This window comes from Tachypleus tridentatus, chromosome 8 (assembly GCF_004210375.1).
Source record: "Tachypleus tridentatus isolate NWPU-2018 chromosome 8, ASM421037v1, whole genome shotgun sequence".
NCBI lineage: Eukaryota > Metazoa > Arthropoda > Merostomata > Xiphosura > Limulidae > Tachypleus > Tachypleus tridentatus.
In genome coordinates, this window is record NC_134832.1 from 34,119,529 (window position 1) to 34,133,987 (window position 14,459).

At 30.0% G+C, this 14,459-nt stretch overlaps 1 protein-coding gene across 4 annotated transcripts in view; it reads left to right on the plus strand.

The window, feature by feature from the left end:
- LOC143222137 (ankyrin repeat and BTB/POZ domain-containing protein 2-like) overlaps positions 1-13,818 on the plus strand; it is a 69,662-nt gene extending 55,844 nt beyond the window's left edge. For 3 of the 4 annotated variants that reach the window (XM_076448159.1, XM_076448161.1, XM_076448160.1), the window contains exons 10-16: positions 2,077-2,348; positions 3,500-3,677; positions 7,436-7,614; positions 8,280-8,385; positions 8,875-9,059; positions 9,456-9,524; positions 10,556-13,818. In XM_076448159.1, coding sequence (XP_076304274.1) covers positions 2,077-2,348; positions 3,500-3,677; positions 7,436-7,614; positions 8,280-8,385; positions 8,875-9,059; positions 9,456-9,524; positions 10,556-10,888 — 1,322 coding nt within the window. In that variant the 3' untranslated portion in view covers positions 10,889-13,818. Of the gene's footprint in view, positions 1-2,076; positions 2,349-3,499; positions 3,678-7,435; positions 7,615-8,279; positions 8,386-8,874; positions 9,377-9,455; positions 9,525-10,555 lie in introns of those variants that run through there. The other variant, XM_076448162.1, reaches the window with a different exon arrangement.
- Positions 13,819-14,459: the final 641 nt, after the last annotated feature.

Sequence of the window (14,459 nt, forward strand, 5' to 3'; positions counted from 1 at the left end):
TTACTCTTCTAAAGCTAGATGTACTACATGTATACTTTATTTATTTGTAATATACATATATTTTGGTCATATTCTTTATTTTTTTTTTATATACTGGGTACAGTAGTTATTAGTCACTGTTTTAACATCTCTATTGTTTGTTTCTTTGTGCTTTTCATACTTTGAGCTTTAAGGATTTTAGGGTCTATACTTCAAATTAGTTGTATGGTCAGATTAATACTAAAAGCAGCTGTACTTTATGATATCCACTTTTAATTATTGCTTTTGGGTCAAAGAAGGGGCATTCTAACAAATTTTTCTGTGGATTTAGACTATCTATACACTTGGAGGTGTTTATTATGTATACATTATTCGTATTTCCTAGTAAAAATCTAAGTTTTTAACTCTCAGTGAGTCTGTGAATTGTTCTTCAATCTCTAAATGTCCAGTTGTAGACACGATAGATAACTGTTGAACTTGTACAACCTTACAACCATTTCTCTTCAAGTCAGAGAGTAAATCTCATTGAAGACATTTTTAGTTATCTGCACAGCCTCAGATTGGTGTAGAGAACTTAAGTGAAGTAATTCAATTGTCGGCTTGAGTTGCAAATATGTATGAACTATAGTTTAATTTCTATCAGCTTTCAAGACTTAGAACAGACTGTAGATTTATAATTATCCTGAAATGATGGATAATAGAATTTCAAAAAAAAAAAAAAAAGATTTGAAACATGCTTGCATTTTAATTGAGGATTCACAACAGGACAGATAATAGGTACTATGTTATTATAAACAGTGTGTGACACATATACTAGAACAGGTCGGGCAAGCCATACAGCAGCCGGATCAAACTTTTATCACAGTAACTGTAGGGCTTTTTAAATTTAAGTAGCACTTTGAGTATTGTTTCTAGGCTACTAGATAGAGTTTTAGAATGTATGAATCGGTATAACAATGTGTAATAAATTACATCTGTAAGTGTATGTGCTTGTGGCTAATATAGGTACCAGTGAACACCTAATTTTGTGAGTCATGAAGAAATGTTCACAATTGATTAATACTTTCAATAAATTATAGTAAAATTAGTGCAGTATACAATATTGGAGCATCTATTTCTCAAAATTTTCCTGTGGGTCATGCCCCCCCACCCCTTTAGCAGTGAAATGCTTTGCAAGCTTTTCTGAGTTGCCTGACCAATAAAAAAATGCTTCTTTCAAAACTATGTAAATAAACAAACAAAACAAAAAACAGTAATATATCACAGAGTTCATATGATATATAGAAGGAATAAAGTAAATAAGCAGAAGAGGTAATATACAGAGAAATGACAGGGTTATTTGTAGTACAGATCATGTTAGGATTTTTAAAATGTGTATGTTTGCACTATTGTATGTACTTAGAGAGGTGCACATTTATCTTAATGAAACATTTGTTTCAAAATAAATTTGGAAAAATGCAGATGTATGCAGAGAAGCATCTTGTATGTGATATTTTAAAAACACCTTCAATTAAATGTTAAAACATTACAAATCTGTTAATATAAGTGATTTTTACCAATAATTTTTCTATGAATATGCCATGAATTCATTTTGTGAATTATCTAAATTTTGATTGGCATACAAAAACATGTACTGATGTTTGACTGCCTCAAATACACTTTTTTGTCCCTGTTTGTCAAACTTAATTTTGCCAAACTTGTTTATTTTAGTTAGCTATGAAAAGTTAGGTTAAGGTATATGATGGAGTTGAGGTGGTAGTACTTGTTCCTTTCTTTTTTTAATGGGCTATACACAAGTAACTTAATAATGGTGTTACTTTTCTGAAATAGTCAGTAGTTTGGGTTACATTTCAGGACTCTGTGGCAGATAAATATAGAAATTATTTATTGTAATTTATATAAAATTATAACCATGAGCAATTTAGCATTTTGTGATTTTGTCAGTAGCTTAGTATGAAAGCGTTACTATAAAATTAATGTACTAAGTATATTTGTTCTTCTTGAACAGTTGGAAACAATGTATAAGCAGTTTTCTTGTCTTCAAACAAAAAATTCATTTTCAACTAGTTAATAAGGACCATTGATTATTTTTTGTAGGAAATTTGGAACTGGTGAATCTTTTGTTGTCATATGGAGCCCACCCATTTCTTTCGACAATGCTGAGAGATTCTTTGAGCTATGGTGGAGCAGCCCAGCGGGGCTGCTATAGTGCCATAGCTGTAGCAGCTGCTCATGGGCAAAGGATGATTCTGCATAAACTCTTATCACACCCAATATCTAATAGTAGCAAGGAAATGCTTTCTCTTGAAGAAATTTTAGCAGAGGGAGCTAACCAATTAACTAGTGAAAGAAGGCCTGCTAGACTTCAGGTATTCAAAGGAAAACATCTTCTGTTTTGTAGTTTAGTAAAAGATGTTTTGTTATAGGCTCCTTTATCCCCTAACCCTTCATTTGCAGGTAAACCTGCCTGTGATCCCATCTGCAAAGATTCACAAATTTTTGTGGTGGACCATTTAAAATGTTGTGTTTAGAATGTTAGCATCATATGATGTCAACTGCAGTTGAAGGGTTAAGAATATTTTTCATAGTATTTAAATTTTTATTTTTAAGGATCTGCATCAGGTAATATGTCTTCCTGTACCACTTTACTTGGGGCACATTTTGGTCGCCTCTGCCAGTAAACATAAAGCTCTCTGGTACAGGATCAGACAAAACAAGAAGAAAATGAGAAAGACAGCAAGCAGTAGTAACACATTGTGACAAGGTTTATTAAGGTGGTTAGGCTTAGCTGCTGAGAGTGTACAACTAGCAAGTTGTACGTGACTTGATTTTCTTTCTTATAATATAAACTTTAAGGACTGGTTTTCAACAACAAAGATGTTTAACAATTCATTTAAAAATAGAAACGTTCTGTTACATTTATTGCACTTTAAAATCTTAACTGTGGGAGTCAAACCCATTCTTTTGGTCTCTTTTTAACTCTGGGAGAGTGAAAACAGTGAAAGGCAGGTAAAACAGTCACTAGACTTCTGCTGCCAAAGGCAAAGAAATGTGCCCTTTGTAAGAATGAATCCTCAACATTCCTTCATACTGTGGGTAGAATTCTGATTCAGAATTAATTATATAGCATATACAACCTGCAATAAAAAACATTTCTCCTAATTTTTTTTGATAACTAAATATTTGTAGTTTTATTCTTTATAATCTTTAAATAGTGTATGAATTCTAAATTTAATGTTTTATGAAATTTGAAGAAACTTCTCAGTGTAATAAAAATTGAAATTGAACTAAGTAATAGTATTAAATGTCTTCTTAACCAAGATGATTTGAAAATATAAAAATAGTTTTTACTGGACATATGAATGGTTAACTGTATTTAAAAAAAAGTAAATTTTTTTAATCTTCTGTCACATTTATTTATTAAAATAACTCATGAAAGATAGTTTCAGCTACTGAAAAGTTCTGTTAGTACTACTAATAACTGACAAGTGAGTAATGGTACAGTTGTTTTTATGAACAGATTATGCCTGTGTCTGTGGATGACTTGAACCGTTCAAGTACTGAAGGTCACATCAATAACTTAGAAAATGCTCAGTTAATCAGACTTACAAAGGCTCAGTTTAAGGTACTTCAGGAAGCCATGTATCAAAGTGCAGAGAACAGCCACTTGGAAAGCACTCTAGATCTCAGAAGCATAGGTGAGATATTTGTACTATCTAACTGATTCATTCATTTGTGTTGTATACAAGATCCAAAACCTCAAAAACATAGGTCAGTAAATCTGTTTTATCTAGTCGATTTTCTACTCATCTCCTATAGTTGACCCACAGACTTCAAAACCACAGGTCAGTACATCTGCTTTATCTAGTTAATTCCCTACTCATGTCATATAGCTGACCCACTGGCATCAGAAAATCATGTCAGTACATCTGTTTAGTTGATTCACTATGTTGTTGATCCACAGATATCATAAATACATTGGGAGTATTATCTTCTCTATTTAGTTGACTCGTTTGTTATCTGCGTGTAACTGCCTTCAGGTATTATAAGTGCTATTTAAGATAATTTTTTTTATATATTGTTACTGAACCCAGACCTTAGGACCAAAAGTGAGCAGTTCTGTTCTTTGTAATTAATTAATCTAATCTCTCTGGACAACCACAAAAACAATCTTAAATAAATCTGCATTCCTGCTAATTTTTTAATTTAAAAATTTCATTGGTTCCTATACTTTTTAGTCTGGGACTTCCCAAGACATTAGACACTGTGTTTGACAGACCCCACATAACAGACAAATGTAACCATAACCACTCTGAGGTGTCTTACTTTCATTGTAATTTGTTCTTTGAAAGTACCAACTTAAATGACATCACATACTCATAACTGTAGGAGTAAATAAGTTTTACAAAATGTTGCCTTGACTGTGTGTAAGTAAACTTTAAAGAGAATTTTTCCACAAGTGCTGAGATTCCTTCTGAGGCTGTATTACAGACCTCAGTTTGGAAACCAGTACTATAACTGACCCAAGAAACACATTTGTGCATCATATTTTATTTGTCTGTTTACCTCCTGTGGTTTATATCAAAAACATAGATGTGTGTATTTTTTGTATGAAGATAAGTTGGCAGCTTTTTTTTTACCCTCTTGAAAACACTCAAGGTACAGGTACATAGCTGTATAATCCTTTTTCATCTATTAAGTTGAACTTGCATCTTTCAGCTGACGTTAAGAATATCAGTTAACAAGATCTGTTTGATCTCATTGATTAACCTACTTACATTTTTAGTTAAATTCAGAGACAAAGATAATAAATTAATTTCAATTTGATTCTGCTACTTTTATCTTGAAAGTGGCCCTACATAAGTAATTACATATATGGCTTTTATCCGTACTTTTTTATACTCTCTTTTTGTAACAGCATGAACTCATAGATGCGGGTGAATAGGTCTCTCTAGTTTACTTATTTTGTTCATGTAGTTGACTTCATGAACAAAATCTTGTCAGTTCATATAACTGATACTTGAAATTGTCGATACTTGTCGAAACTCCATAATTACAGAATTGAAAAAAAAAACCAAAGACAACTGTATTTTTCACAAATAATCAATTTGTTATCGACCATGGTGCTTTTACTGGTGAAATATGGTTGTTAATAAATGAATTAATTGTGAAATGTACAACAGTCTTTGTTCTCTCCTCAGTTCCTGTCATTTCATTTAATATCTTTAATTGATATTGGGATGTTAGCTAATTTTATTGGTTGGTAGACAAATTATTTTTAATTGGTTCACCTTTTTACTTTTTGTTATTGATCTTAAAACATGGGAAGCCATTTATCAGGTTGCAGAGGACATTTGCTTGGAAAGAATGTTAGGTTTTAACAGCATAGGTGGGAACATTTATTCTTTCATTTAGTTGAATGTGATATTCAAGTTCAGTGGTGACCAACAAAAAAGTCTTAAATAAATCAAACTTTGACAGCAAAGGAAAGAAATGCAGAGAGGAAAGTGAACAAGTGAATAAAATCTTTATTTACAATGAATAATGTTTCATCAAATGGATTCCACTTCCTTGTTGGTCTCTAAATCTCTTGTTCTTTAACTAGCTGCTAGGGTTTAAAAGGAATCTTTTTTTAAAATGTCCACATAAAGACAAAGCAGATTAAATGCACTGAAATTCAGCAAAAAATTAAAAGTGCAATGTACCAGAACCCAACACTGCATACTTTTCCAAACAACATTTATTGGGATGAAAATTCTTAATTCATGTAGTTTTGTAACAGTGTCTAAAATTTCCTTTTGAGATGGACTTGCTCCTTCCCAGGGAGACTCGGGAACAAGGTTAAGCAAAGTGATAATAAATGTTAACTGTTGACATATGCAACTTTAGGTGAGTGAAAGGATTGTTACATGTTTATGACCTTTTGTTATCTGTTTAACAAGAATGTGATTAACCACATACAGAAACTGAATAAAAATTTTAGAAAATTACTTAAGTATGTATGACTAAAGATGTATTCTAAATTATTATGGAAGAGTGAAATTCGTGACTGTTTCATATATTCCACTGATTGACTACTTATTTTCTTTGAATTATCTTGGGATTTTAGTTAGCATATTAATTTGTATATAGTTCTTTGTCCTAATAGGCATTTATAAGTGTTGTAGATTTTCAAATTGGTGTGTGTGTGTGTAATGGTTACGCTTAAAATGATACTGTTTGATTAAAAGATGGATTTACAACTAACCTAAATCTCTGAAGCTGGCTGAAGCTTGTAAGATAGTGTTTGAATTATGACCAAGGTTGCAGTTCACAGGAAGGATATGAACTTGTAGTAAATTTTAATCCATGTACAGTTTTGTTTTGTTACATTTTACAGTCTTACAGGTTGGTTTCTGAAGTTAGATACATTATTTGTTTAGATAATTTTTTAAATTCTGAGGTGTGTAGGTGGATTACTTTGATTAGAAGTTATCAGTCACTTGTAAATTGTCCTGAATGTCTATTTGTCCTTCTGTGTAAATAGTTAGAAATTATAAAATCATTAAGTCCTATATGTGAAGCCTCTTTCTCCATATGAATACCAACCATGACACTTTGTATCAGGTTTTAAACTCAAAAATAAAAATATAAATCATAATTACAATAAAAATGCATTTGAAAAGTGTAAATCTAATTATTGTGTAAATATTCTGCTGTTTTTCATATGAACATTTTTTGGCAACGTTTTTTTCAATTCCTGATTATTTTTCATCTAGAAAAGATGTTTGTAATGACTTTTAATTTAAACTAACAGAGACCTACAAAACATTTGCATTTAAATTAGTATCTTTATTCTAATAATACCTCTTTAAATACAGGATTTCTAGAATAATACAAAATAATTCTAATTACAAACACTGAAATCTAAAGTTCACTTATCTGAGGCCTAACATTAGTTAAGCTTTTATTAATTACAGCTTACATTAAATGAAGAGGATATTGTTGTAACTTGTTTACTTTTTTTTGTTTTAGTTTAGTTAGGACCAAACTTCATTGTACTTAATGCTATCAGTAAGTAAACTTATAATGTTATTCTAAGACCTAACATTAGAATTTTTTAAAACTTTAAGCTTTTAATATGTTGTTGTACAAAATGTTTACTAAGCTATATTTACATCCACCTTTATTTACGTCTGTTGAAATGAAGTGCATATGCATGCATATTTAGACAGTAAGTTGCACACACATTTTTAGGACAGATAAAACCTGAGTATTATTATAATAGATGGTACTGGAAATGAAATTACAGCATCCATGTTAAACATTTTGAGTTCAGTTTAAATCTGATTTGAAAGAAGTTAAGAATGTTAAAGATTATTACTGATAGTTTTGAAAACCTAAAACTGTTAAGATATTTTAAGAATTCTCTTGTAGATTGATAAGAATGTAATCTAGTTTATTTTTTATTTACTAGGTGTGCCCTGGACCCTCTATTGTTGGATGCAGACATTAGCTACAGCACATGAGAATCATCTTGGGAATATCATAGATCAGATTCTTCAGGACTTTGTACAAGTGTGGATTGAAGACTGTTGCTCTCAGTTTGTGGACGAATGCTTGCCTTTGCTTTTCACAATCTTCAGACATAGCAAGGTTTGATAAAATTTATTAGAAGTTATTCATTGTATTTTGCAAACTTTAAAATAAGTTTGAAGTATGCTACAAATAAGTTTAATTTATGAATCTTTGCAACATTAATTGACATAATAATGTATGATTTAGAAATACTTTTTAAAGAAAATGAATAAAGTTTCACAACTTTTGATTTTTCCAGCCAAAAATATATCTTAAAACTGTTATTTATTTGTTTTGTTTTTGGAATTAAGCACAAAGCTAAACAGTGTTCTGTCTGTGCTCTGCCCATGATGGATAGTGAAACCAGGTTTCTAGTGGTTTGAGTCTTCAGACATACCACTGTGTCACTGGGAGTCCATCTTACTACTTTGTATAAGAATACCTTACCTTTACAAAATGTTGAGCCATTTTTGTCTTATGTATAATTAGGGGTGAAATTCTCAACAAACAAACAAACTAGGGGTACTTAGCTGTGTGAAGTGGACCTGTTTTTGAAAAGAAACAAAATGTACATCGTAAACATAAATAATGATAAAGCAGCTTAAATTAGTCATGGTACTAGTACCACCTCACAAAAAAATAGGTTCTGGTAGTCAGTACTGGTATAATTTCACCCATAAATATCCATAAGGGAATTCAATTTATTTTTCCAAGAAAAACGTTTTTACTTTCTCTTATTTTAGAATGAAGGTACCAGCCTTCTACTTGCAGACATCTTTTCTACTTGCTATGGAAAGGAGTGCATAAAAGAGATTCATAATGTTTCCCTTGTTGGAGGAGCTAGAATTGGTAAGTAGCAAAAATGTTGAATGAACTTAGATAGACATTTATATCATCTTGAAAACAAACTTTTTTTACTACATATTTTTTCATATTATGTATTTATCAGTTTATGGTATTAGTTTTACTCTATTGTCAGTATTTGATAAATGCAAAAGCATTTTGTTTTAAATTATAAAATTTGTTAGTAATTTAAAAATACTAGCATCATTACTTAATTGTTTTATTTAACTTATATTCTACTTTACAGTAAATTAACACTACTAGCTTAAAGAAGTGGGAATTACAATGGCATCCATCAGATATTGATTTCAATGTTGTTATATGATTGTTAATTTTTTTTATTTTCTTTTAGTTTTACAGTGGTTTTGTCATTGTTTAGAAACATTGTATAACAAAACTACTGTAAAACTAAAAGAAAATAAAAAAATCAACAATCATATTTCTACTTAATTATGGATGTTTCTTTTTTTTTTTTGTCTGATTTTGCTTTTATAGATTCAAAATATGTCAACAATCCGGAAATGTCTGATGTTCAATTTAAAGTTGAAGGACGGGTTTTCTATGCTCACAAAATAATTTTAGTAAATGTTTCTCCTCGATTTAAAGCTATGCTATCAAAGTCAAGTGATGGAATGGCTTCTGTCGTTCAAATTAATGATATTCATTATGATATATTTCAGGTAAGACCGTCTTTTATTCTTTATTAGCACAAAGAGTTTCTTAGTATAAAGACGCATGTTAAAAAAATGAGGTACAGCTTGAGCACCCACATCTTGCTCTCCTAATTTCTAATTTTCTTATGTGAGACTAGCAGATAGGAGGCTAAGACTGTTAGACGGTGTATCCCCACTGCAATGTGGGTCTTCTGGAGTCATCTCCAAAACCTAGGATACATTTTATAATCTCACTTTGTAGCTTGTATCCTAGGATTGTTTTTTTAAGAATTGAATATATTTAATATGAATACAACATAAATGGTAATGTTTTTAAATACTTTTGTTATTAAGATATGAATGAAATCAAGTATATACTATATTTTTGTGTTCAACTAGTACATGTTTTGTGTCTGTATACAGCTTGTAATGCAGTATCTATATAAAGGAGGTTGTGAAGAATTTGATGTGGATCAAAACGATATACTTGAGGTATGCCTTTTAACTTGCTTTGTTGAATCTATATTCATTTTATCATTATGCAAGTATGCACCAACAATCAGTTTGTTCACAGGCAGTTATAGAAATACTTATTAAAGGTTTAGTGGCCAATCACAAGTGTTTAAAAAAGGATCCTTTTGTGTTGTTGTTTTGAACACGTATTTTGTGGAGTGATAAAAAAAACTTTTGTAAGAAGTAAGAGTAACTATAATTTTTAGTTTGGTTATTCTTTCTGATAATCATATTATCAACTATAGAAAAAGGAAAAAATTGTATGTGGTAATGCTTCTGAAGATTTTTATAGAATTCAATGGATTGTAATGTCAAAAAGCAGTTACATGAAAAATAAAACTGAAATTTGTTAAGGCTAGCTTTTAGTCATATTTAAGCACTGTTTTGACGTAAATTTCATTTCTTCTTTTCCTCATTTTTGGCTTTTGTTTCTGATAAAAACTTGTACTTTTCATGAACTTCTATTCACAAAGGGTCCAGTATGGCTAGGTGATTAAGGCTTTTGACTCATAATCTGTGGGTCACGGGTTTTAATCCTCATTGCACTAAACATTCTTGCCCTTTCAGGTGTGGTGGCATTATGAAGTGATGGTCAATTCCACTGTTCATTGGTAAAAGAGTAGCCCAAGAGTTGGCAGTGAGTGGTGATGACTAGCTGCCTTCCCTCTAGTTTTATACTGCTTAATTAAAGACAGCTAGTATAGATATCCTTCCTGTAGCTTTGCACAAAATTCAAAATAAACAAACTACTTACAAAGATTTTTAACCACATTTTATTTTTTTGTCATAGATAAATCAAAACCTTTGTGTTCTGAGTAGTTTGTTTGTAATTAATTCTTTTTAACTTATAAGTTGGTAGCAAAAGAAATTCATTTTCTTTTTTGTTATTTTCAATCATTTTTACAAATACCTTGCTCTTCTATTGATTAAAAAAAGTATTTTGTTTTGAATCTCATAACTGAACGTGTTTTATGAATTTAACTTTAATATGTAATTATTTTTATCTTTAGTTGATGGCAGCAGCAAATTTCTTTCAACTTGATGGTTTATTACGCTTCTGTGAAGCCCGATGTTCCAAGTTTGTAGATCTTGATAATGTGGTGTCAATGTACATTCATGCTAAGGTATACAGTGCAGTACAGCTACTGGAATACTGCCAAGGCTTCCTTTTACAGAACATGGTAGCTTTACTAACATATGATGACAGTGTGCGTAAGTTAATCTTTGGAAAGAAGCTGCATAATCATGATGTTCTAAGTGGGCTTTTATTAAGACTGCAAGCTAGAATAAAAGAACGTTCTCAAAGCTGCAAACAAAACAGTGGAAGCAAGACCCATATTTAGAGTTCAGCATGGGTTCACCTATTACCTAGAATATTTGAAATGTGAGAAGGAAGCCTTAAGATAGTCTTTGTGTATGATGAATAGATGTGTTATAAAAATATTTATATAGTGTGTGCATAATTTAAAATTTGAGTGAGGCCCACCAGTGTGTTGTAAAGTACATGATACATATATACATACAATATATATATATCAGTGCCAGACAAATATGTGTTGTAATCATTGTGGGTATCTGGGATTAACCCTTCAGGAAAAGTCATTTGGAAAGAAAGAAAGAGCTTGTACAAAAATAATAATTATAAGAACGAGAACTTTGTTGCTCAAAAAGTATCTAGGTTTTTTGTAAGTTAGAAAGTGCCAACACAAGCATTACTTGTTATTTGAATAACCTGCAAGTCTATAGCTAAAAAACAACTGGCCAGTATGTCCTATTAAATGCCAGAATGAAACTAAAATAAATCTTGATCTATAGATTTACTAAGTTCAAGAAGAAACCTGGAGAAAAAAAAAGAAGTTTTATTTCACTACCTCAGTAATCCCACCGCAGAGATCAATTCACACTTGTTCAAACTTTCTCAATAATTTTTTGCATAATTAGATTTTTTTCTGTATATTAAGATAAACTTGTGTTTACTGTACACAAGGATTTTAATTTCTCTCTGAAATGGTGTTATATAGTTTGGTAACTCGGTGCTGATTAGAATAGAAAATGGAGGCCTTGAGTTTGCTTTTTGATGGTTGAGGTATGCTGTATTTTTATGTATTCATTTCTCTTTGATTTAAACCATTTGAATGTCAGGTATAATAGTGCCTAATATACTGGAATTGTGAATTACAAATTTTGTATAAATCCAAATTTTGAAGGGTTGAACAACATATTTTAACATGACATTTTTTGGAAAAAAGGCTTTGAGGAATAATTTATTTTTGTTTGATAGCAGCAGGAAATTTCTTTTAACATAACGGTTTGTTACGCTTCTGTGAAGCTCGATGTTCCAAGTTTGTAGGTCTTGATAATGTGGTGTCAGTTATGTTAACATCGTACTGATGAAAAAGATATTTTGAAAAACTTTAATGTTCAGGCTTTTTCCATCTGTGTTACTTTGTAGATTAATATTGATGCTGAACTAGAAGATTATTGTCATTTTTTGTAATCGTGAAGATTGTCTAAATCATTTGTAAAAGACTTTGAAGGGCTATCTTAATAACCAACTGTCTTTTCAACTAAAGTGTCTAAGAAACTTAATTAAAACAGCTGAAGATTGTTTCTGAGAAACAATTTTCAATGTTGTGCATTAAACTTATTTAAGAGTATCTTGTAAAGGAGACATTTTTTTCTCTCTACTTTCTCAAAACTTGTGTATGTGTGTTTGTGCCAAATTGTTAAAATTCTGTTCTCAGATGTGTTTTAAACAATGACATATTTTTTTTTATATTTGATAATTCTCAGGTAAGATTTTTCTCATTCTATATTTTAATTTGTTTAAAGAGATTTCTTAAAGACTTGTCACTTACTTTACAATTACGATAATCTCAAAGGGTGTGCTTCTGTAAAGCAGTATAGGATGAGACAGTAAAAGAAATTATCAGAAAAATAGAAAACCAGTTATTGAGTTATTTAAAATTTATAATGTTTCAGTGGTTTTGTGTTCTAATTTGCCACATCTACCTTAAGAAACTACAGTTTCTAAATTTGTTTTAAAAATACGTGCTGAAATTATTGTAAACAATAAATATAATGTGACAAATTTTGACAAACAGTGGCAAAAGAAATGTGTGGGATTTATTATCTAAAAAAAGGAAAGAAAGAAATGTTGTGTACTTATTTATTTTAGAATAACTGTATTATTAGTTAAATATACTCAGTCTTCTTGAAGTGATGAAAATTAAACATTACCAGCTGGTTTTGAAAATGCCGATATGAGTGCAAAAATCTCAGTAGTTTATTAAAACAAAAATAGCTGTTGTACTGGAGTTTGGGAAATTTGAAAGAGTAGATGTTTGAAGTTTTATTTGCAGCTATATCAAGAAACCTAATGTTGATTTTGTAATATTTTCAACAAAGTAATATTTTATTTACAATTTATATTATTAATTTGTGTAAAATTAAAATTTTTTTTAAGTCATAATTATGTTTTCATAATGGCTAACTTAAGGCACAATATTTTTTAAGGCTTATACTAAAATTCTTACTTAATTCAATGAAAAAAATCCTAAATCCAGAACTTTATAGCTTATTAAAAATATAAGTTATTAAAACTAGGAATAAAAAAATGAGTAAATCACTTTGAAAAAATATTAACATAATATGGCAAGATCCTATTTATGAAATAAAGATAATCATACATAATTAATACAATTCACATATCAATAACAAAGAACTGTGTAATTTATATTTTTTTACTGGTGACTTAAACCATATTTTAGAAGATTGCTGTGGTGATGATAAAACTTGGATTTCATTTATTTATAAACAAATATATTACAAAACGATTTTGTGAAAAGGAACTACAAATCACACTATTAAAAAATAATGACTTTTGATTATTAGTTTTAAGATTATTAACTTATATTCACAGTGCATAAGGGAAAGTTTTTAAATTTCTGTATGAAAGGACCAAAGCGAAAGATATGTTTTTAAAATAACAAATAGACAATCATCATTTTAGTGACATCAGGGAAAAATGGTCAAGTAACCGAAAACAAAATTGTTTAATTTTGTAATAATCTACGAAACAGAGTTATCTCGTTGTGATACTTTAAAAGTTCTTATTTTTACAAACATTTCATTATGATTTTTTTGGTGTTACAAACATCAGTAAAGATAATTCCATTGCAGTTTTTTTATAATTACTTTTTGAAATACATTCACCTGTTTTTCCTTCCCTGTTATTTGCAAGTCCTTTTTATAAATAAAAGGTGTTTTGGTATAGATTGTGGTGTTATAAATTTGTATTAAAAAGTTTGCTAGGCTTATGTGACATAAATGAAATATTTTAATTAACACAGCATCCTCCACAGTTATTCACTTTGCAATTGAAACTAAGCCAAGAAAATTTTGGGTTAATTCTAATTTTATGAACAATTACAATATAATCGCTTTTTATATTGAAATGATATGCTTTCCAAATCTTAACATTCACAACTGTGCCACTTATAAATTTAACCCTTCAATAATTAGTGTGGAAGATATCTTTATTTAAATATATTCAGGTGATATTTTATAACTACGTGCAAAACGCATGTTAATTTGGTCCGGTGTCTATTTCTATTTTCTTGAACAGGTGGACCATCTCTAATTCTAGTACAAATTGCCATAAGTTAGCGTGTTTTGATTCTCCATTTGTATTTTTTGGAAGAGTTGGAAATGTACACAGATTAGAACTACAGTATACCACATTTGAATCATTTTTACAACTTGGAGAGTTCAGTATATCAGAATTTCTCTTGGCTTCATCCTGTGTGTATGTGAAAATGTTTTGGAAAAAATTCTGTCATTTCTTATATGGACTTGTAGAATGCTTATTATAGTAGCAGCTAGTAAGAAAAATTGGAAAGCTGTAAGGTAAAA